The 22,718-nt window shown below is 39.6% G+C and overlaps 1 protein-coding gene across 5 annotated transcripts in view; it reads right to left on the bottom strand.

Moving 5' to 3' along the window:
* Positions 1 to 10,946: 10,946 nt before the first annotated feature.
* The window catches only part of SUGCT (succinyl-CoA:glutarate-CoA transferase), a 481,412-nt gene continuing 469,640 nt past the window's right edge, over positions 10,947 to 22,718 (bottom strand). For all 5 annotated transcript variants that reach the window (XM_007058722.4, XM_037890011.2, XM_027821213.3 and 2 more), the window contains one exon: positions 10,947 to 13,001. In XM_007058722.4, the coding sequence (XP_007058784.2) occupies positions 12,838 to 13,001 (164 nt within the window). In that variant the 3' untranslated portion in view covers positions 10,947 to 12,837. The remainder of the gene's footprint in view (positions 13,002 to 22,718) is intronic.

Below are 22,718 nucleotides of genomic sequence, written 5' to 3' on the forward strand. Positions count from 1 at the left end.
CAGAGGGACAGAGCAAACAAAAAGGGAGAGGTCAAGGGTAACCTTGCCCAATCAAGCTGGCACACACCCCGGGAGTTGTTCAGCATTCCTTGGCGATCACTATAAGAAAGCCAGCAGTGGGATTGCAACTTTGTCATTGCAGGGCTAGATCCTCAGCTGGTGAAGCGCAATTGAAATCAATGGGAGTTTGGCACCTAGGTGCTTTTGAAAAATCTCACTAGGCATGCATCTGCCTCTTCAGAGGCCCAACTACCGTTACAAGTCTGCCCCGTGTACTTAGCCCGTCTCTAGATGGGAAATAAGAGGGCTGTGTACTAATGTGGCATGCAGGAGTCTCCCCTGGACCATGTGGTGTCAGCAGAATTGTATCATGGCTCCAGTAGGCCCACATTTTCATATGTAAACACTTAGCTGTGGCTAGGGAAGAGGACAGCTAGTGGCCCTCACATAGTTGTGGGTCCACATGCTGGTTCCGCAAACTCTCCCAGTTTCACTGTGGGAGTGGAGTGCCATACATACAAAGGAGATGGTGGGAGCATACATTTATCCCACAGCAACCACAAAATGCTAAGGGGGAGAATGAGCTGTGAGTGAACCATATGAAATAGTTGCTACTTACTCCCCTGGGCTCCAGCAGGAAGATCTAAACTACAGCACAGGGCTGGAATGGTTAAACCGCATTCTTCTCAGAGTCCCCATTACGAGAAAAAACCCTCATTTTCAGCCAGTTGAAAATCCACTATTCTACAAAAGTGCATTTATCTGCAGGAAACAGAGCTTTTCTAAAGTGGCTTACTTTGGACAGATCACAAGAACGATAACCACAAAATATGCTTTCTGTAGGCCTTCCAAATTATCACAAAAAAAATTATTGACAACAAAAAATTTGAAAAAAATGTTAAGTCACATGGGTAAACGTGAAGTGGGTTTAAGGATGTGGAATTTGGTCTAACTACAAAAATGACAAATTCCAGTTACTTAAAGATAGAACAAATTAATAAGAAGCAATACAAGAAATCAGATACCTTCTCAAGGGAAAAGACCAAATGTACAACAAGTAGAGTGCCTCGAAAACTCAGAAGCCTTGTTTTGTTTATTAGTAATGCATTATTATCAAATATTTGCATTACTGTAATGCCTAACCAAAATAGGAGTCTGACTGGTTTAGGCACCATACAAACACATAGAAAGAGATAGATCTTGCCCCCAAAATTACAGTCTAAATAGACAAGACAGATAAAGTGTGGAAGGGGAAACAGAGACACAGAGAGGTGATTTGCCCAACGTTACTCAGCAGGTCAGTGGGAGAGGCCAGAACAAAATAGATCTCTTGAGCTCCAGTACAGTACCCTATCCCCTGGACCACAGCCAGGGCATGGGCAGTCAGGCCTAGTAAGTGAAGCCAGAGTCAGGTCTAGTAGGTAGGGCCAGAGCCACAGGTCTGGGCTGGAGTCAGAGGCCAGGAACCAGAGAAAGGCAAATGAGCAAGGTCTATTGTATTAGCCAGCTGGGGATCCACCTAGCTGCACAGACAAATTCCTAGTGTTTCCTCAAGACTTAAGCAGTGTGCTTGGACCAATCGGAGACCCTGAAAGCACTGCCAATCAGGCCGTCTATAGGCAGCACAGTGGTCTGCCAGAACTGGCAGGTAGCGGTGTGGGTGCGGTAGTCACCCAGGGATCAGCAGACCCAGCTTCTAGACCATGGATCCTCACACAAACTACCTCCAAATAATGTCTAGACACTTGTTTTAGCAATGATATGAATCAGCCTACCTGTTTGTGGGCCGTAAACCATCCAAACTTGATAGAAAGTGATCCAAATGAAGCTACTCATTACAGAACTTCAACAAAGCAACGTGCTATTTATCAACACCTGGGTTAAAATAAATCAAAGGGAACTGTCATTTATCTTAGCCAATGTGACCTACTGGACTAAGCGTGTGGCTAGTAGCCAGGAAGAACTCTTGAGCTCTAGTCTGGTTCTGCCCCACTGCGTGACTTTTGAGAAGCCATGTAGAAGGCATTGAACTCCTATAATTCCCCTTGATTTCAATGTCATTTTTATTAGGCACCCGAACATGTCTTAGGATCAGGCCATTAACCTCTCTGTAACTTTCTTTTTCCACCAGTAAAATGGGGATGAGTATTTGCCAACCTCTATGAGGTACTGTGAACATTATTTGCTTTAGTTGTTTGCACATGTTTTGGAGATGTGATCTTTCTCCCATGGACATCAATGGGAATTTTGCATTGATTTTAATGGAAGTGGGACCAGAACATTTTTTCTAAATAACTATATAATTTGTAACAGCCAATATATTTAATGTGTTTCACTTTTTTTTCAGCTTGAGAACTGATTATGAAGAGATTGCAAAATTCTTCAATGTATTCATTTTTTGTAATTATTTTTAAACACCTGAGCAAGTCACTCTGTAGAACATTTGGGAACATTCACAATTTGTAGTGCGTTGCTTAGTATCTGAAGTCAAATGGTACCATTTCTCTTCTCTGATTGGATGAAATCAGTAACTAACCAACAGCACAAACGGCAAACTTGACAATACAATATACAATATTTCTTTTTAGCAAATATCTGCATGTTCAAGCTTACTGTTCACTAGTATTCCTGCTTCTAAAGTTCAAGCACATCCATGTTCCAAGAAATTAATATGAAAATTACAGATATAGTCAAATGGAAAATTCCTTTCAAATTTACAAAAAAATAAAAATCCACTGTTAGCTCTATTGTTAACTATTATGTAATGGAACAAATTCTACTCTCAAATGAACCTTTGAACTCAAGCACTTTGAACATGTGCAGCTTGAGAGCAGAAGTTGACTCAATCCATCTGAAGTTAATGAGGTAACGTATTGGTCATATCCTTCTACTCTGGACAGACAGAGTGAAAACTTCAACACACGACTCCAATTTTAGATAACAAAAGCAATTAAGGTCTAATCCAGAACCTTTTGAAGACAATGGCAAGATTTCCATGCACTTCAATGGGCACTGGCTCAGGCCCTTAATTTGGATTTTTTGGAGGGTGAGGTGTGCAGGTCAGAATATAACATCACCAGCTTGTTTTCAAAGGTCAACGTCTCTATTCCACTCCTCTAGGGAAGCTTTGTAAGAAACTGATCAGGGCAAATAATTCCAGAATGGGGACCTGACTCTTCACCCAAAACCCCAGCTGAAGCCAATCTTTTATTTTTCAAGATTCAACGAGTTTAGCTTTTGTTTTCATTTCAATTTTGGCAGAGCTCTACACTGCTGGGTTGTGGCTGAAGGCAGAAGTATCTCCACTTGGTTCAACCCCCAACTTCCTGCCTACACCTCCATCCCTGTTCTCAGCAACACAGGACACCATGAGCACACGACGGCATCATGTTGAATACAGATTTAATTTCAAGCTTTTGGTCTTGATATTTAAAGCCCTCCACTGGATTAACCCAGGCTCTCTCTATAGGGCAGTGACCCTCCACAACAGCTGTGTTTGTGTATGTTCCCTTTCACCTACAAGGGCCACTCTTAAGAGTGCAGAAGACAGAACTTTCTCAGCACCTTGAGTCTCCTGACATCCTTTCTTGTATCTTAGCCATAAGACCACCCTTTCTTGTGTCCTCATTCTAATGCAATAAGCAGCTCTTCTGGGAGTATACATTGCAGATAATTCCCCTAGACCCTGATGTCACCATCCCAAGCTGAAAATGAGTTTAACATTTTTCACTACTTTAAAAAAAAAAAGACATTTTGAACTTTTTGCAATCGTTGCAGAAAGGCCAAACTCCAAATGCTTGCTAGTTGAATGTCAAAAGAAAGCACTATGTGCAACTCTGTTTATACCCAAATAATCTGTGGAAGTCTTTCACAATGAAGTGACTGTAACCCTTTGGGAAAGTTTCACTCAGTTTCGGTAAATGGAAGGTTTGGAATCTGTGGTTTCTGACATTTGATTTATGAGTAAAATAGAATGTCTCCATGCTGGGAAACAATTTAACATTGGAAGGCACCATTGCTTATGTAACAACCTTATTTTAAAATCAACAAAATGCCCCCACAACAGAGACAATGGGTTCAATCTATGTAGAGAGATATGGTCCCCATTATCAAAGTATCTGAGCACCTCACAATTTATCCTTACAACAACCCCTTTACACACAGGGAACTGAGACAGAGAAACTCTGGGTAGGGCTACCCTGCAATCAGAGGTATGACTGCAGCACGTATAGACCATAGGGTGATCAGACAGCAAATGTGAAAAATCAGGACGGGGGTAGGGGGTAATAGGAGACTATATAAGGAAAAGACCCAAAAATCGGGACTGTCCCTATAAAATCGGGACGTCTGGTTACCCTATATAGACATAATCAAGCTAGCTTTGATCTAGCTTGCTCAAATAACAATAGCAGTGAAGCCACAATGATATGGGTTGTAAAAACCCACCTGGGTCCTAGCTATGTACTTGAGCGGCTACCCTGTCCTGAAGTCCATGCTTCCATGAGGTCACTGCTATTGATACCTGAGCTAGCTCTGCCAAAACTAGCTCAGGTATGGCTATAGGTGCTGCTGTCACACCTCTGATAGCAGTGTACACAGACCCTACGTGACTTGCCCAAGAACATACAGAAAGATCTGTGGCAGAGCAGGGAATTTAACCTTCATCTTTGAAAACCCAAGCGAGCACCACAACCACTGGCACAGCCTTCTTCCCATGGAATGGGTTCTCAACTGCCGTAGACCGGTGTAACTCCATCAGAATCAAGGGATCTATGCTGATTTACACCATCTGAGGATCTGGCCTTTATCACCTGTAATAAGTTTTCATCTCCTTTTATTTGAATGAGTCAGGCTCCTGGCCCCCTTTCCCTATCCAGGCTGCGAAGAACAGCCATTGATTTCACCTGTAGTTACTTGTATTCTGCAGTAGGAGGTAGGCAAAGCAGTGGGCAACCGAATTCCAACCTGTAATATTTTAGGTCAGTCAAGTAATGAACGCTTTTAAATCACATGATGCTTACTTTTGACAGTGTTTAATGAACTTGCACCTTTACCTTTCATACCCAATGTATTCAAATGTATTGTACACAACACAAAAGAGCAGCCATCCCAAGCTCTGGGCACCCTTGAAAAACTCTTAAAAATACATCTAATAAAATACACTGACTCCAACATTTATCCACCAACAACACTAACCAAGCAGTAATATAATGCAACAGAACTTGAACAAACATTGCTAACAAACCACCACCAGAATTCCCTTCCAACCTCTCCCCAACCTCACCCCACTCCCAAATCCCTATAAGTCAGAGAGTAGAGATGAACAAATATAGGCTGTTCCCAACCATGAGGAAGCAAACAAAAGCCTGAATTTTGTGTTTTACACACACACACGCACACACCCTACATGTTGCCAGCTCTCCAATTTTAACATAAATCTCTGAATATTTGGTGTTTTTCTTAAATCCCCAACTCCTGGAATCAAGTCATCACATGAGAATTGGAGCTTTCATTTAAAAAACAAAACAAAACAAAAAGTCTCTCAATCCACCCAAATTTCTTGTTCTTGTCCTTGTGGAGAAAAACTGGAAAATGTGAATGAACTGGAAAATGTGTACCCTAAAGGCTCAGAAACTGGAAGGCAAAGAAAAAGAACCCAAAATGTTTTATTTCATAAATATCTCATAATTTTAAAGCTACTCATGATTATGTTAGGCCTGACTCAGGATATTTGAATGCTTGGTGCTGGGAGTACTGAGCACACTTCAGAATTTGGTATGCTGCTCACAACAAATAGCAGACTTCCCTCCATTCCCAGGAAATATTTGTTAGCAGAGTCTTCTCATGAGGTCTCATATTAATATTACCAGTAGTTCATTACCTCCACAAAATATTTATACAGCATTTATTAGGACTTGCTTTATTTTAAAAATTTAGGAACACTATCTGCAAAAGCATATCTTTTCCACTGACATTTAAAAAGATATAGCTCAACATAAAGTAGTTTTGAACTTCATCCAGTTTTTACCTCTTTAAAAAAAGAATGAGAGAGAGAGATGCTTTTAAGGTTTCCGGATGAGGGTGTAGTACAACATTAAAGTCTTTCCCCTGGGAAGTTAAAGCAACGATGGTCTGTGTTCCTGGAATGTCTCTGATTACTGCATAAACTTCCCCAGACAGAAAACATGTTAATAGTTTGACTATAAGCAAATTACCAAATTTGGCTTAATCAAAAGCTATAAAAAATGCATGATGTTGACTTAGGGCCTGTTTCGAAGTCCGCTGAAGTCAATAGGAGTCCTTCCATTGCCTTCAAAGGGCATTAGATCACGCTCTTAATTTCACAGCGCTTACAGCACAGAATAGAAATGTGGCATTCTCTAATGCCTTTCAAACTCAAGGAGAACCAAAGTGTTTTATCAGCTAGAGGGTAGTTTAGAAAACAGAAAGTTTCTATAACTGAAGAAGATTTAATTGGAAATGTACAAAAACAGCTGAAGGTGCAAAGGAACTAGAGTAGTCAGAGAAGTAGGAGGAGAACTAGGAAAGAAAAAGACCACAAAATCCTACAAGAGGGCAGACTGTGAAGGAGAAATGGTATCACAGGCAACAGACAGGTTAAGGAGCACACTGGAGTAAAAACCCTGGGACTTGGATAGGAAGAAGTCACTAGAAGTCTAGGTGACAAACATTTCCTTGGAATGCCATGGGCAAAAGCCAGACTGGAGGGGATCTAGGGGGGAATTCGAGGAAAGGAATTCAATGCAATAATTTTAAAAGGTTTGTTCAAAGAGCTTAGAAGTGAAAGGAGAAGGAAGATAAGGCAATAGCTGGACAGACAAGAGGTGTTGAGGTCAGTTTTTTGATATCGGGGGATAGAGATTTTGTGATACCGAGAAGGAGGAACAAGTGAGAATAAGAATAAGGAAGATTAGTAGCTAGAAGAGGATTGGCGTTAAGGGGACAGAGATAGAAAGTAAGGGCTGGATTTTCAAGAGTTCAGCACCCATATTTGAGAGTAGACTTTTCAAGAGCTCTTGGCTCTTATCTAGGAATTAAAATAAGAGGTCAGATTTGCAACACAGCTTGGCACATTAGCTATGAAAATCTGTGCCTAGGAAAGACAACTCAGAAGGAGAGACTGAAAGATTAAAGTATGTTGGGAGGGAAGGGGTGAAGGACGCTCAAACTGGATTTTATCAACTCCCCTGTATTACTATTTGCTACACATGCTTGTCACAACATGTGGTATACTTCATCCAGTGCACTCAATGCCCCAATAACAACTATGTGGGTGAAACTAGACAATCACTATGGTCTCTAATGAACTCACAGAAAAATGATAAAAGACAAAAACAACACATTACCTGTGGGTGAACACTTTTCACAAAGTGATTACTTTATATCTGACCTCTCACTACTACATCACCGAAGAAAACCTGAACAACACCTTCAAAAGACGAGCCTGGGAGCTTAAATTCAGAACTTTTCTAGATACTAAAGCTCATGGACTGAAAAGGGACACTGAATGTATGGCTCATTACAATATATAATGCATTTAAATCCCCTCCACACCAGCTTCCTCCTCTCTCTATGACTAGTGAGGTATTAATGAGCCACTTCACCTTGAATGGTCCCTTAAAATGTGTGTTAACTATTTATGCTATATAATCTGTTCCATCTTGTTTTTAGCTGTGACACTCTGAGTACATTACCTAGACTTCAAGAAGAGCTCTGTGTAAGCTCGGAAGCTTTTCTCTTTCATCAACAGAAGTGGGTCCAATACAAGATATTACCTCACCCACCTTGTTTGCTATTAAATCAGATGCTAATAAATGCCTATCACAAAGCACATGATGCAGTACAAGGCAAAATATACATATTATTTTTTCATTTCTATTGTGGTCCTAGAAGACACTTTTAAGCAGCTTTACAATGAGCATCTACAAAATATTGATTGGTTTCAGAGTAACAGCCGTGTTAGTCTGTATTTGCAAAAAGAAAAGGAGTACTTGTGGCACCTTAGAGACTAACCAATTTATTTGAGCATAAGCTTTCGTGAGCTACAGCTTTATTTATTTGCTTATGCTCAAGTAAATTGGTTAGTCTCTAAGGTGCCACAAGTACTCCTTTTCTTTTTTTGAAAATATTCATTGTAAGTCAGCCACATTAACAAACATCTGAACAATGTTTTAAAACAAAACAAAGCAAAAAAAAAAAAAACCATCTCAAAACCCTCTTAGCCCCTTCAAGAAAAGAACCCAACAACTTCAAGAAAAGCCTATGTAAATAGACAGGCTTGGTAACTGGCCCTGAATGTCCTCAAACCTAGTTTCTGTTGGACCAAAGGAGAAAACAAACTTCATGGGTGAGGTCCCATCCCAAGAATGCCTTGCATCTACCCCTCCCACCCCAGCCAGCTAGGCAGTGCCCCCGGGTTGTCAGTGTCTGTAGACGGTCTTTCTAAAACTACTGCATGTCACCACTGAGTTATTTTATCTATAACCCTAGAGAATAAAGCAAAATAAAAACTAACAATTTGGACCCATCTCAACCAATGCCCCCCGGCCCCTTAAAAGCTTGAAACAAGAAGAGCTCTTGTTGCAATAGTTTCATGGGTCCTTGGCCTATGTGATCCCAGGCACTTTCGTCACACATGTGACCCCAACACCAGTCAAAACAGACTTATATAATAATTGATTGGTTGTCAACTTTAAAAAGGTGACTACATCACCATTTACCAGTGTATTTTTTCTGACTGGTCAATAGCATGCAACCTCCATGTAGGGAGGATGCTTGATCCTGCAGGAACTACTTGGCGGGGGGTGGGGGGTGGAGGGAAGGGATCTATACCACCTAATAACCGCACTGTTTAATATCACTCATACGAAATGTGAGCCGCAGTTCCAGAATTCCTGAAGTTTGAAAGTACTTTACCTGTCCTCCATCTTTTGGCATACAAATACATTTTAATGCACTGCTGTAATGTCACGGAGGCTAGAGAATTCACTGCACCTTGTCACTGAGCTAATTTTAAAATAATAATCATGACCATTTTATTTGTGAAGCTATAGGCTCCCTTTCCTCCTTTGGTTGAACAAGCTGGGAATCTACATTGTATTAGGAGTGGGAGAGCGGCACAATGACTTAATGAGAACTCCCTCACATAAACACACTGCATGCTTTACCTTGCATTGCCTGGCTTACAGGAGATGAAGTGAACACAGGGGTAACTCTGGCTGCTATTTTAGACTTACCAGTCTTCATTAGTCTTTTGAGCCTGATCCTACTTCCATTAAGAGTCAAGGGCAAACTCACATGGATCTCAATGGAGCAGGAGCATCTTCTTTTTCAATACCTGAGGAACAAGAAGTGGACAAAATGTTTTGCACACAAGCCAGAAGTGGAGATACTGACTTTTGCCCAGGTTACACGAAAAATTAGGAAAACATATTTTTCCTCAGTGTATTTTTGCTGATTTTATTCACCATTAGTGAAAAAGAAATGTTCACATCACCCAACATCAAGGTACATCATGTTTTGCGCAAGTTCAAGTTTGCTCTAGCTACTGGACTTGAAGCTGGACTTAATTCAGGGAAATCCTATGGCCTTTGTTAGGTGGGAGGTCAGACTAGATGATCACAATGGTCCCTTCCGGAATCTCTGAAGTTTCCATGTGATTTTGGCTCAAATGGGATTTGAACATAGGTCAGACATTAAGTAAGGATAACTGGGTCAGATTTGGTCCTCCTGGTCACTACTCACAAAAGGCCCAGGCCCGAAGGTCATACTTAGGCAAAACTCCCATTGCAACACTTACTTACTTCAGTGCTTAAATTAACAGCAGTCACACCTCACAGTAGTGAATAGCTGTATCTGAGCTAAGTTTCGGACTCATTACTAGGTAGGTCTGCCTGCTTTTCTGCAAAACAATCATGCAGAAGGTTAATCAGCTTAAAGCCAATACCATGGCAGCAGCAGGTTCCTTTCCAATGTAAGTGGAGAGAAATAAAAGCACTAGCAGCCTTGTCAGAAGGAGCTGTATACAGTCATGACTAGCTACTTACCTATGTTCAAAATTGCAGGGATCTAGTTTTATTAAACCTCAGTTCCCATGTAATGATTGATTTCTACTTTCGCAGATCAAAGGAGAGCTGTTTAAAACTATGTATCCGTTGATTTCTACTCTGCATATATTTGAGAATTGCTTGGAAGAGTGCAGTGTATTTTCATAAATAATCTTTGCGTATGTTTGGGGTCTTTTAAAAGAAAATGTTGCTACTCCAGTGACAGTGGGCAATATCAAGACAATTGTCTGATGGGACTTCAGACAACATAAAACCCTGGGGCCAGATCCTGCAAGTGTGAGCTCAAGGGTTGTAGCAGCAGACCTCTGAGGTTTATGGGAGCTTTGTAGGCTCCTAGACTTCCAACTACTTAAAGACTTTTAGCCACATCAAGTTTTCTGGTCTTCCAACATGTAGATAGTTAGTTTCAGTCTATTTATTTACAGAACCTCCTGTGACTTCTCTCCCAATAAGCAGCAGTAACAGGATTAGCACTGTCCTTGTTGAACTGACTACTGCAAGTGAGGCAAATCATGCCTCAGGTTATCTCCTCTGAATGTCTGCTATCTGAATGTCAAAATATTGGTGGGGAAAACACTTAGAAGGGGAGTAAAGAGAAACTGTGTTGGCACATTGGAGCAAATACATTGAAGTTAATGGGCCAGATCCTAAGCTGGTGTAAATCAGCATTATACTGTTCATGTCAATGGAGCTACACCAATTTGCTCTAACTGAGAATCTAGCACCTAATTCTTTCCATAGCTTGGTACACCCCTGAAAAAAGATCCCTTAGAAAGCCTTGAACTAAACTGAGTGTGATTTTATGGTATCTTATTTATGTATTCAGTTCGTAGAAAAAGGAAAAAGAATGGGCCTCAATAAGTGGAAACAACACATTTATTTGTAAACATGATTTGATAGTGTGAAATAGTTTGCAGCAATAAACAAAACTCAGTTTAATACCAGATTATCCATTTTATCTGAAGCTCACTTCAAATCAGTGTTTCTCTCAGTAAACTGGCTGATCCTCTTGAACTAAAGGTGGATTACATGGTAATGCCTAGCAACCCTTTTCCCAGATCCTAGCTCTACCCCTATGGTCTCCCTGTTCGTTTGGCTCTCAGTGCACACTTATTTCTATATTTATTTAGGAAGTTACTAGTCCAGAATCTCCTTCTGCCCTTAACACATGAGCAGAGTGTTAGGTCTGGTGCCAGGAATGCAATCCATGAAAAAAAATGACTAGGAGAAGATCTGAAAAGAAAGAACACAACAAAACAAGCAAGCAAATGAACCAAAAACACAGAGCTTCAAAAATGAGCAACCGCAATATGCATTTCAACTTGGTTACATGATAACTTTTTTTTTGTTCCCAGAAAGTAATATACAGTTGTGAAGTTCAAATGTAACACAGAGGATGCTGTTCGTTAAAGTGGAAAGAAAGTGACAGTCTAGTTATAATGCCAGGCCTGTTTCCGATACGTCGGGGAAAATATGGACATTATTTGCCGAATGTCAGTTTCGGTTACTTTTCTTTAGTTCTAGGAATAACAGGGCATTGCCTCACTCCACTAATGCACACAACAAAGCTGAGAACGTTCCCAAGCAGAGTTTTCTTTAGTTGTAAATTATATGCTTGGATACTGAGGCATGGCATTTCTTCTGTGGCTGAAGAACTGCCAAATCAATTTGTATAGAAGAAGTGACTTTTATTTAATCTCTTGCTTGGTATTTATTATGGGCCAGATTCTTTCACCCTTATTCATAATAGTAATACCTTACTCTCTGAGTAGATCTACTGAACTGAATTTGACCAAGGCCGGTAGAATCCGGCTCTGTTTTAACCATAGACATAGACCTGAGCCAAAAATTTGGATTCAGATCTAAATTTTCCTCCTAGTAAAATGGAATTGAGGTCATGGCCATTTAAAGAGATGCGGAGCAGCACACAGAGCCATACCCAAACTTCCTCCAAACTTTGGCATATGGTGTACAGATATGTGGTTCTGGTTTGGCTCCACATCCAATTAAAAATACTGAGAGCCTCGTTGAATAAAATCACAAAAGACCAGTACCATTCATTCATGTTTTGACTCTCAACTGGGCTTCGAAAATGCTCTTTATGTAACTGGAAAAATGTAACAGTCAAGGTTTATTTCTGCTACACATTCTGGGATTGCCATAGCAATACTATGTAATGTAAAGCAAATATTTACACAACTAAACATGGGAATAGAAGTAAGTTTTACAATAGGCACTTCAACGAGGTTTAAATTAGAGATTAACAAAGAGCTCATGTGCTCAGAATTCTGTTTAAAATCAATCACAGGGGCCATCAATTTGCTCACAACTTTGATTTCATGCTAAACTGTTTTAAAAAGTAGCTTATGTGCAAATGGAGATCACAGCATGCAAGTGTTTCAAGGATCTGCTTCTTTTCACAGACTCTGTCTTTCAGGGGACAACCATTTGGGCAATTATCATGATTAAGATAAGAATTACATTCCCCAGACAAAAATATAGGAAATGATTAGCCACATAGGATTCTGTAATCGGAACATTTACCCCCCCCCACACACACACATTTCTTTCATACAGTAAATACCGGATTGCTTTTAGTTATGTCAGCGTTAGATTCATTCCGAACACAAGGAAGAAAATTAAGAATTAAATTATGTCTCCTCCTTTGAATTTCCTTGGGAGACTTGCAGGGATCCAAGAGAAGAACAAGCAACATGAACTCAGCATGACAGATTAGAGTTAAAACTCTTCACTTGACTTCATGCTGAACAACTGCACCAGTCCTGAGAAGTTCCTCGATGGCATTATCCTCATACCCCAGTGCACTCTTCAGTACCTCCACCGTGTGCTGTCCAACAAGAGGGGGAGGCTTGGGCTTTGATGCACTGAATTCACTGTATCTGACAGCTGGTCCTGTAAAAGAATGGACATCGGGAGAAATTATCTGAATGACTGATAACACGTGCTAGCATTTAATGCTACGTTGGACTACTTTGTGTTGGTTTATGTGATGGTTATTCAACAAATATTATATTTGAAAATAAGCTTACCTTTTAAAAATACATTTGTGTTTATCAAACAAATTCCACATTAAAAGAACACACCCGTAATCCAGTTGTATGTCATTCACATGAATGCAACATTAATTCACTCAGGGCTCAGTCCAGTTGCCCATGACTAAACTGAAAGGGAGTTTTTCCATTGATTTTAAGGGAGTTGGGAGAGGCTCCAAAACACTTGCACCTGAAGTGTCACCATTTGAAGGTAACTGGATGACTTTGGAAGTTGGCAATGGTATACCAGGGCCTTTCACTTCTACTCTCTGTTCAGTCATTACTCTGATGATTGATTGGTGCCCATTGGGTAGTCAAATGGTGCTCTCAATTTAGTTCCTCATGGACAAATGCCCAAATAACAACTGGCACACTTATTGGCAGTCTCAGCACAGAGGCCAACACTGAATGGGCATGAAGAACAAATGACACTCTCCCTCTGAGGCCTGAATTGAGGTGTATTTGCAGGGAAATGTACAATGGCACTTCTAGGACTGTATCTGCTCTTTGGAGAAATGAAGGATGCTAAATTTCCAGACTGGCCAATCCAAAACTTTTCTTCACTACAAAATTCAACAATGATTTTTTGGATGATTTCCCAAAGGACATCCTCTGTTCACAATCGTATCCTGTATTATATCACCATAACAGCTGACAAGCTGCATCGTGCACAGTTACTTCTCTGTTATTCTGCATGTAACACTAATGCCTCCATTTAGATATGTAAAGAAAATCACGTAGCAATTTATCACCCCAAACTCGGTCCTTTTGACTTAATTCTGAAAGGAACATTTGAATGAGAAAGAGGAAAGACATAGTGAAACTTATTTATGAAAACTATTCCAAAACAATAATTGGACACTATTTTTCTGATGACTCTCCCTTCCCTTTTTTTGAACAGAAAGAACTCATTCTTAGGTGCACTGAGTGTGAAATCTTAAGGAAGTGTGAGGGGTAAGAAATTGGCATGAGGACACCTTTCTGCCAACTCTTAGGGCTGGCTGGGGTCTGAACCAGCCCCAGTATAAGGTATAGCAGTTACAGGGCTGCTCTAACTTGTGCTAAATGAACAGTTCCCTAAGCACTGTTCCACTCATCTGAGCTTGTCAGAGTATGGCATGCTTGAGTCCTGCTATCTTTCGCTCCCAACATGCCCCATCCCTGCCTCTGCACTATTCCAACATGCCCCTAAATGGAGGAGGATGGAGTCAGGGTCATAAAGTCAACACACTGCAATAAACGCAGCTCTCACGCTTCTTTTTAATAAGCTCAACAGATTGAGCTCTTTAAGTATCTCATTGTAAGGCATTTTCTCCAGCCTCTCAAATAATTTTGGTGGCTCTTTTCTGCACCCTTCCAAAATGTCAACATACTTTTTAAAATGTGGACAGCAGAACTCTATGCAGAATTCTAGTACTGGTCTCACCAATACGGTATACAGAGGTAAAAATCAACTCCCTACTCTTACTCATTACTCCCTGTTTATACACCCAAGGATAACATTAACCCTTTTTGCCACAGCATCACACTGGGCACTAATGTTGAGTTGTTTATCCACTATAATCCCCAAATCCTTTCCAGAGTCACTGCTTTCCAGGATACAGTCACCCAACCATTGTGGGTGACCTGCGTTCCTTCTTCCTGGATGTATGATATTGCATTTGGTTGTATTAAAAGGCATTTTGTTTGAATGGACCCAACTTAGCACACTTTATGACTGGTCTGTGTTCATCATTATTTAACTCTCTCCAATCATTTTGTCATCGACAAATGTCGTCAGCAGTTATTTTATATTTACTTCCAGATCATTGATAAAAACATTGAATTGCATCATGTATAGTCCTGATTCCTGTGGAAACCCACTAGAAACATCTGCATTCAGTGATGATTCCCCATTGACAACTAATTTTTGAGATCTCTTGGTTAGCCAGTTCTTAATCCATTTAATGTGTATTTTATTGATACTGCGTAGTGCTAATTTTTAATCAGACACCTTACATTATATTACTTCTATGCCATTACCTTTATTAACCAAACTTGTAATCTCATTGAAGAATGAAATCAGGTATGTTTGACAAGACCAAATTTTCATAAAACCATGTTGACTGGAATTAATTATATGCCTTTAATTCTATAACAATTGAATCCTGCATCAGCTTTTCCATTATTTTACCCAGGACTGATGTCAGACTAACTGGCCTGCCTTTTCTGACTCCCTTATTTTACCAACTTCATCTAGTAATAAGCTGATACAGTTGTTGAGATTTTTTTGTTGTTCCTAATATACTTTAGAAAACTCCTTCTTCTTGTCCTAAATCTGCTAGCCATGAATTTTTCCTGGTGTCTTTAGCTTCCCTTATCAATTTTTTACATTTCATTACTTTTAGTATATATTGATTGTTTTCTGGTTCCTCTTTTCTCCATTGGTTATGGTGGCTAATTGCTGCCTTCATTTCTCCACTGAATCAGGATGGACTTTTATCCTCTTTCTTGACTGTGTAATTTTGGCTTTTGGGCCATCTAATGCAGTTGTCTTAAAGAACTCCCAATTTTAATTCTCATTTTTCTTTCTATATTTTTCTTCGAAGTCCATTTTGTTCATAAGTTTCCTCATCTTTGGGAGAGTAGCCCTTTGGAAGCACCAAGCATATATATTACTAAATGGGACTATCTTCTGTTTGCCTATATTAAATGTAAAATTACAGTCCAGTGATTAATTAATATTTAGCCATCATAATGAAGTTCAAATAGAATTGCCTCATGCTAGGAACAATACCTTTTGTATTTGAAAATGATCATAATTTTTAGAAAATCTTATGCTGGCTCAAACTCTAACCTGGCCTTATGGCATGTCGAAAGAGCATTCACAAGCAATCATGCTGATTTAAATGTCCAAATGTGGGATAGGAATGCCCACTTTGGTTACACATTGCAAAACTAGGCTCTTAATTATGATAAACTGCACTAGGTGAAAGATATTTTACGGAAGAGAAGAGTGATTATATGTGTGGGCATGAAAGATAACCAGAAAGAACCCAAAGTGATATTAATCTAATGTGCTTGATCAGAGAGAAGAGTTTATTGCATACCAATGTCTGCTTTTAATTTCTTACAGGTTCCAGATGTTAGACAAATGATCGATCCTAAAATAAGTCTTTGAGTTTCAGTAACTACATAATTGTTTGCATGCAAGTATACCCTTCTCCAAATCCAGCCCTAAGGCCTTTCTAGCCCCACATAAATCACGCATTTTTCCCTTCCATTTTATCAGCTCTCATCCATAAACACAGCAAATACAAAATGTTCTGATATGTATAGCAAGAATAACTACTTAAGATTCTAAGTATAGTTCTCCTCTGAAAAGTGATTGTAAAAATGACGTTGAGGTTCTATATTTATTGTCTCTCCATGACTTCCAGCAGGACAGTTTGTACATTGTGTTTTTGGATCACAACTGACTAAAAAAAGGGAGAAAAAAATGTAACATTTTTTCACTGACTTTCAGGGCAAATGTACTCAGTTGACAAGTAGCTAGACTTTTATCCTATCTTCCAGCCTTGCAAATTCAACTTGGAGCTGAAAGTCAACCAGAGTTCTTTCCTTCCTGTGCATCGTCACTAGTAATAAAGGTTCTACAAACAAATCTTTGCTGTCAATGACACCTGTTCAAAACCCAAAGCCAGCAAAGGGTGTGCAGAGATGTTGCTGAGTGGCCCTAAAATAAGAACATAATAAACTGTTTGACTGAATTTACTGAAGAAGAAATACCATCCGGCTCTGTTCTGTAGGGATAACAGAAGTGGCAAGCAGCACTGGTCAGGAATTTTCCAAAAAACCCTGTTTTTAAACAGAACATGCCAATTCATCAAAACTGAAATGTTTCATGGAAACGTTTCAATTTTGACAAATGTTCACCGAAAGACAGGCAAAGATTCCAACAGAACTTTTCCTACCATGCAGTTTCTGTCAGAAACCTGCCTAGTTTCCTACAGCTTGCCTGGTGGGCTGTTGGAGAACCTGGAGATTCCAGGGTCCGCAGCTCTGGAGAATACCCGCTAGGTGGACTGCCTTGAGGCTGGGGACCCCAGGACTTACAGGCTCCCAGTTGCAGAGCCGGGAGCCTAGATGCCTTGGCTCTAGCAGGGGTCTGCAGGACGTACTAAAGATCCTGAAAGCACTGAGAATCCAAGCCAGAGAGAGGAGTCAGGGCAACCTGGGGTCTTCACAGAAGTCGGGGCAGCTGATTGCATCATTTCAAAAGAAAATCAAACCAAAACTGTCTGATTTTTCTTAAATGAAACTATTTTGATATTGGAAATTTCAAAATGGCTAGTTTGATTCTGAAACAAAATCAAACCTTCCTTTAAATGTCAGAATTTCTCACAGATAGTAAATTCCAAATTTTGACTAGCAAAAATTATAAGTAGCAAAAAATTATTTCTCTCACTTATGCCAACAGTTCTGATTCTGAATAAACACATGGAGAAACATAGGAAGATATTAGTTTTACATTGTACTTTTACATAGCAGAAATGCCGTATGACTGCAAAATTTCTTCATGCACAAAAATCTGAAAAGACTCATAGGACTTACATAGTTAACTCTCTTCTGTTTTCACTTCTGTTTTTTGTCTGTGTAAATACTGATGATATTTTAAAACTGTGGTAGTCTGCATTGACATCAGTGGGCTTTATATAAGAACCATAAACAAAGAAAAGAAAATGGATACTGACTAGGGCTGTCAATTAATCACAGTTAACTCACGCAATTAACTAAAAAAAATTAATCGCAATTAATTGGACTTATAACAATAGAATACCAATTGAAATTTATTAAATATTTTTGGATGTTTTTCTACATTTTCAATATTGATTTCAATTACAACACAGAATACAAAGTGCACAGTGTTCACTTTATATAATTATTTTTTATTACAAATATATGTACTATAAAAACGATAAACAAAAGAAATAGTATTTTTCAGTTCACCTCATACAAGTACTTAAGTGCAATCGCTTATTGTGAAAATGTAACTTACAAATGCAGATTTTTTTTTGGTTACATAACTGCACTCAAAAACAAAACAGTGTAAAACTTTAAAGCCTACAAATCCACTCAGTCCTACTTCTTGTTCAGCCAATCGCTAAGACAAACAAGTTTGTTTACATTGACGGGAGATACTGCTGCCTGCTTCTTATTCACACCTGAAAGTGAGAACAGACATTCGCATGGCACTTTTGTATCCGGCGTGGCAAGTTTTTGTAGTCGGCGTTTACCTGCCACATATGCTAAACCTTCATATGCCCCTTCATGCTTTGGCCACCATTCCAGAGGACATGCTTCCATGCTGATGATGCTTGTTAAAAAAATAATGCATCAATTACATTTGTGACTGTACTCCCTGGGGGGAGAACTGTATGTCTCCTGCTCTGTTTTACCCACATTCTGCATATATTTCATGTTATAGCAGTCTCGGATGATGATCCAGCACATGTTCATTTTAAGAACACTTTCATCGCAGATTTGACAAAAACGCAAAGAAGATACCTATGTGAGATTTCTAAAAATAGCCTCAGCACTCAACCCGAGGTTTAGGAATCTGAAGTGCCGTCCAAAATCTGAGAGGCACGAGGTGCGGAGCATGCTTTTAGAAGTCTTAATAGAATAACACTCTGATGCGGAAACTACAGAACCCAAACCACCAAAAAAGAAAATCAAACTTCTGCTGGTGGCATCTGACTCAGATTATGAAAATGAACATACGTCAGTCTGCACTGCTTTGGATTGTTATCAAGCAGAACCCATCATCAGCATGGAAGCATGTCCTCTGGAATGGTGGTTGAAGCATGAAGGGACATATGAATCTTTAGTGCATCTGGCACATAAATATCTTGCAACGCCAGCTACAACCGGGCCATATGAATGCCTGTTCTCACTTTCAGGTGACATTATAAACAAGAAGCGGGCAGGATTATCTCCTGCAAATTGTAACCAACCTTGTTTGTCTGAGTGATTGGTTGACCAAGAAGTAGGACTGACTGGACTTGTAGGCTCTAAAGTTTTACATTGTTTTATTTTTGAACGCCTTTTTTTGGTACATAATTCTACATTTGTAAATTTAATTTTCATGATAAAGAGATTGCACTACAGTACTTGTATGAGGTGAATTGAAAAATATTTTTTTTATTTTTACAGTGCAAATATTTGTAACCAAAAATAAATATAAAGTGAGCACTGTACACTTTGTATTCAGTTTTGTAATTGAAATTAATATATTTAAAAATGTAGTAAACATCAATATTTAAACTAAATGGTATTCTATTGTTTAACAGCATGATTAATCACACAATTAATTTTTTTAATCGCTTGACAGCCCTAGTACTGACATTAAATAATATTTGTTGTTATTATTATTATTTCCATAGTGCCGAGGGGCCACAGTACATGCTAGGCACTGTAGAAACAGACACCAGAAAGACAGTAATCAGTTTGATGACAAAGGAGTTTAAAGGTATTCCTTAATCCCAGACACAATCTAGTCATCATATGAGATTTTTACAAAAACAGTATTCTTTGGTGCAAAAACCCGCTACATTTCTGAGCTATTCTTAAAAGTGGCTGCATGCCTGATTTCAAGAAATTGTATAAATGCATTTATTTTACATAAAAACAGGCAAATGATATACTTAAAAGTTTCATGTGATTCTGCAGATTACTCTAAAATAATTCAGGAAAACTGGTAACCAAACCAGAAATTCTAAAGCCAAACCAGATATAAGCAACTCTAAATTGTAATATATACCAAGTTATAGCATTTTTAAGGATAAAAGGCGGCGCTTTCCTCTAATTTGTAAATAGGGACTTCTATTCTCTTTTGCTGTGCAGTCAAATTGTAATCTAAGAATTTGTAAAAATCAGATGTTCAGTATAGAGAAAACCAATATATCTCAGTATCTTCTATAGAAAGTTACATTACAGACTAGGACTACACAAGAAAATTACACAGTAACCATAAAATATATGCATTCCTTGATCAGTTATTATTTGGTACATCATTAGTCATATGGCATTTCATTTTTACATTGTTCTAAATTTAGCTACATCCATTCACAGGGGCTACCTATGATCTCTCATTAATGATCCCATGTTCTTTCCTCATGTAAAATTCCACTTGACTTCAGTGTCAGTTAAGAGTGGGTAAAGGCTGCAGAGTTAGGCCTTAGCAATCCTAGAACCCTAGTGGACATCATTGCCAACTCTTCAAAGAACTAGATTCCAGAAATCAGACCATCAAATGCTATACAAATGTTAATTAAACTCACCTCTGAGGTAATGATTACTACCCCTTGAGGCACAAACAGGTGAATTGCCTTGATCAAGGTTACACAGCTTCAATGGGTGCTGTGTTGGTGGGTTGCTGTGCCCAAATGCAGCAGAATGGACACACTGGATTGAGGTCCAAAAGGGAGCTGCAAGTAGAATACAGGAATCCTGACTCCCAGCCCCTTGCTCTAATCACTACACTACGCCTCAGTGGACTAGTTTTGTGTAATAAATGGACAAGACCACGTGAAGAAAAGAATGAAGTAAAAAGAGTTGCTTAGAGTAGACTTTCTTTTTTCTTTTAAATTAGGATTTAGGTGCCACATTTTCAGCCTCATGTAAACACAAACTAACCATTTCTTTTACTACATCTGAAATTCTACACTACAGCTGCTTTATTTTGACTTCTTTGGCACATTGCTAAGATATACGCTGAAGATACTGCTTAATCTTCAAGGCTTAATAATGCAACAATTAGTCAAGCTTTTATATCAGTTAAAATTACGATAGCTACAGTACTAAGCTGTCTCACAGTCCTCCCCAGTACTTGAACTCAACATCACCATAATAAATTCTATTTATTTGACGCCTATCTGCCATAGAATTCCAGGCGCCAAACAAAGCAATAAAGTTAAGACACATCAAACACATTAAAACATAAGATAAAAACAGATAAAACCACTGAAACATCATCATACCATAGAAAGGGCCTTAGAGATTTAAAATTAAGTGTCTATTCAAAAAAGGTTAAATATGTGGCACTCCTTGGAATTTGTCACAGGGCATTTCTGAGATGAAGGACCGCAGAAGCAAAGATAAGACCTGTCTAAGTCATAGTTTGAGCACCAAAAGCTCCATTTACCTGTATTAGTGCAAGCAACAAGAGATAAAACCCTTCGCCATTCTGAGCTGGTACACTATATAGGCTGCTGGATGCTCAGTAAGATAATTCTGACTCAATTTATTACTGGTATTAGAAGTGAAAGTTAGATCCTTAAATTGAAATCCCTTCAGAGATGCAGAGCAAAGTACATAGTAGTTAATAAACAGAATCACCTTCATTTCTTCCCAGTAAGTAACCATGCTGTAGCATTTTGCACCAGCCACAGGCACCGTATAAGAATTTTTCTGCAGCCCAGGATACAGCATACTGAAGTAACCTCAATTGCACAAAGGCAAGCATAACTGAAAACCATAATGCCACAACACCAGACCACGAGCGAGAACTGTATAATAGCAAGCATAATGAATATTCAGCTCAGGTATGGGCTACAGTCTGACAATATTTTTGAAGATGGTAAAAATCAGCCTTGACTGCATTTCAGTATCTAACATCTGCCCATGATCTAGATATTATATATAACTGCCTTTGTTTCATATTGATGACCCAAACCTTACAGAAATATAAGAAAACTAAAGCCAAAACAGGCTTGAGGAACACTACACAAAATTCCATGACAGGACTGTAACACCATGACACTACACAGGAAAGCAGGCCTCTTCCACAGAATCACCTTAATGTCAGGTTTTAGAACCTTGCACTGAGACAAATAACTTCATAACTCAACAAATAACTCATGTTGGAAGGTGGGTCCCACTAACTCCAACCCAGGATGTAAGAGGAGTCAGAGTGTTTTTGAAACAAAGCAAATCAGTGCCTGGGACAGCCAAGCTTAGGAAAATATTTAGGTTGAGGTTTGTGATTATTTGTTATTATTTAACTGAGCAATAAGGACAAAGGCAAGAGAGGGCCAGATCTGGTCCACCAGGCCTTCTGTTTGGCCCACCAACCTGTTCCATCCTGCTTCTTGCTAAGGGCTCCGCTATAAGGATGGTCCCACTACCTGGCTCTGGCTCACCCTCGGCTCCAACCCCTGCACTCTCTGCTGGTCCCAGCTGCACCACCCCCAAGTTGACCCATCTCTGAGTGCTTTCCCCTAGCCCCCACCCAGGCAGGCACCTACTAGCTCGGAGGACGCTCTGCAGCCATGGTGAGAAAAGGGCTGCGTGGCAGGGGAGCACAGGGGACAGAGCCACGAGCAGCCCCTGGCCAGCTGGAGCCAGGAAGTGAGGCCACCCTTACTATGGCGCCCCCAGCAGGGAGCAGGAAGGAACAGCTGACACCCAGCAGGCCAAACAGAAGGCCCTCACTGAAGGCAGCTCTAGCAGTCCCTTGCCAAGTGGCCCCTTTCCTGCCCCGGGCCCCTACTGCAGAGTGTCCTCTGAGCTGGCAGGTGCTGGCCTGAGGAGGTGA

The sequence above is a fragment of the Chelonia mydas genome, chromosome 2 (assembly GCF_015237465.2).
Source record: "Chelonia mydas isolate rCheMyd1 chromosome 2, rCheMyd1.pri.v2, whole genome shotgun sequence".
NCBI lineage: Eukaryota > Metazoa > Chordata > Testudines > Cheloniidae > Chelonia > Chelonia mydas.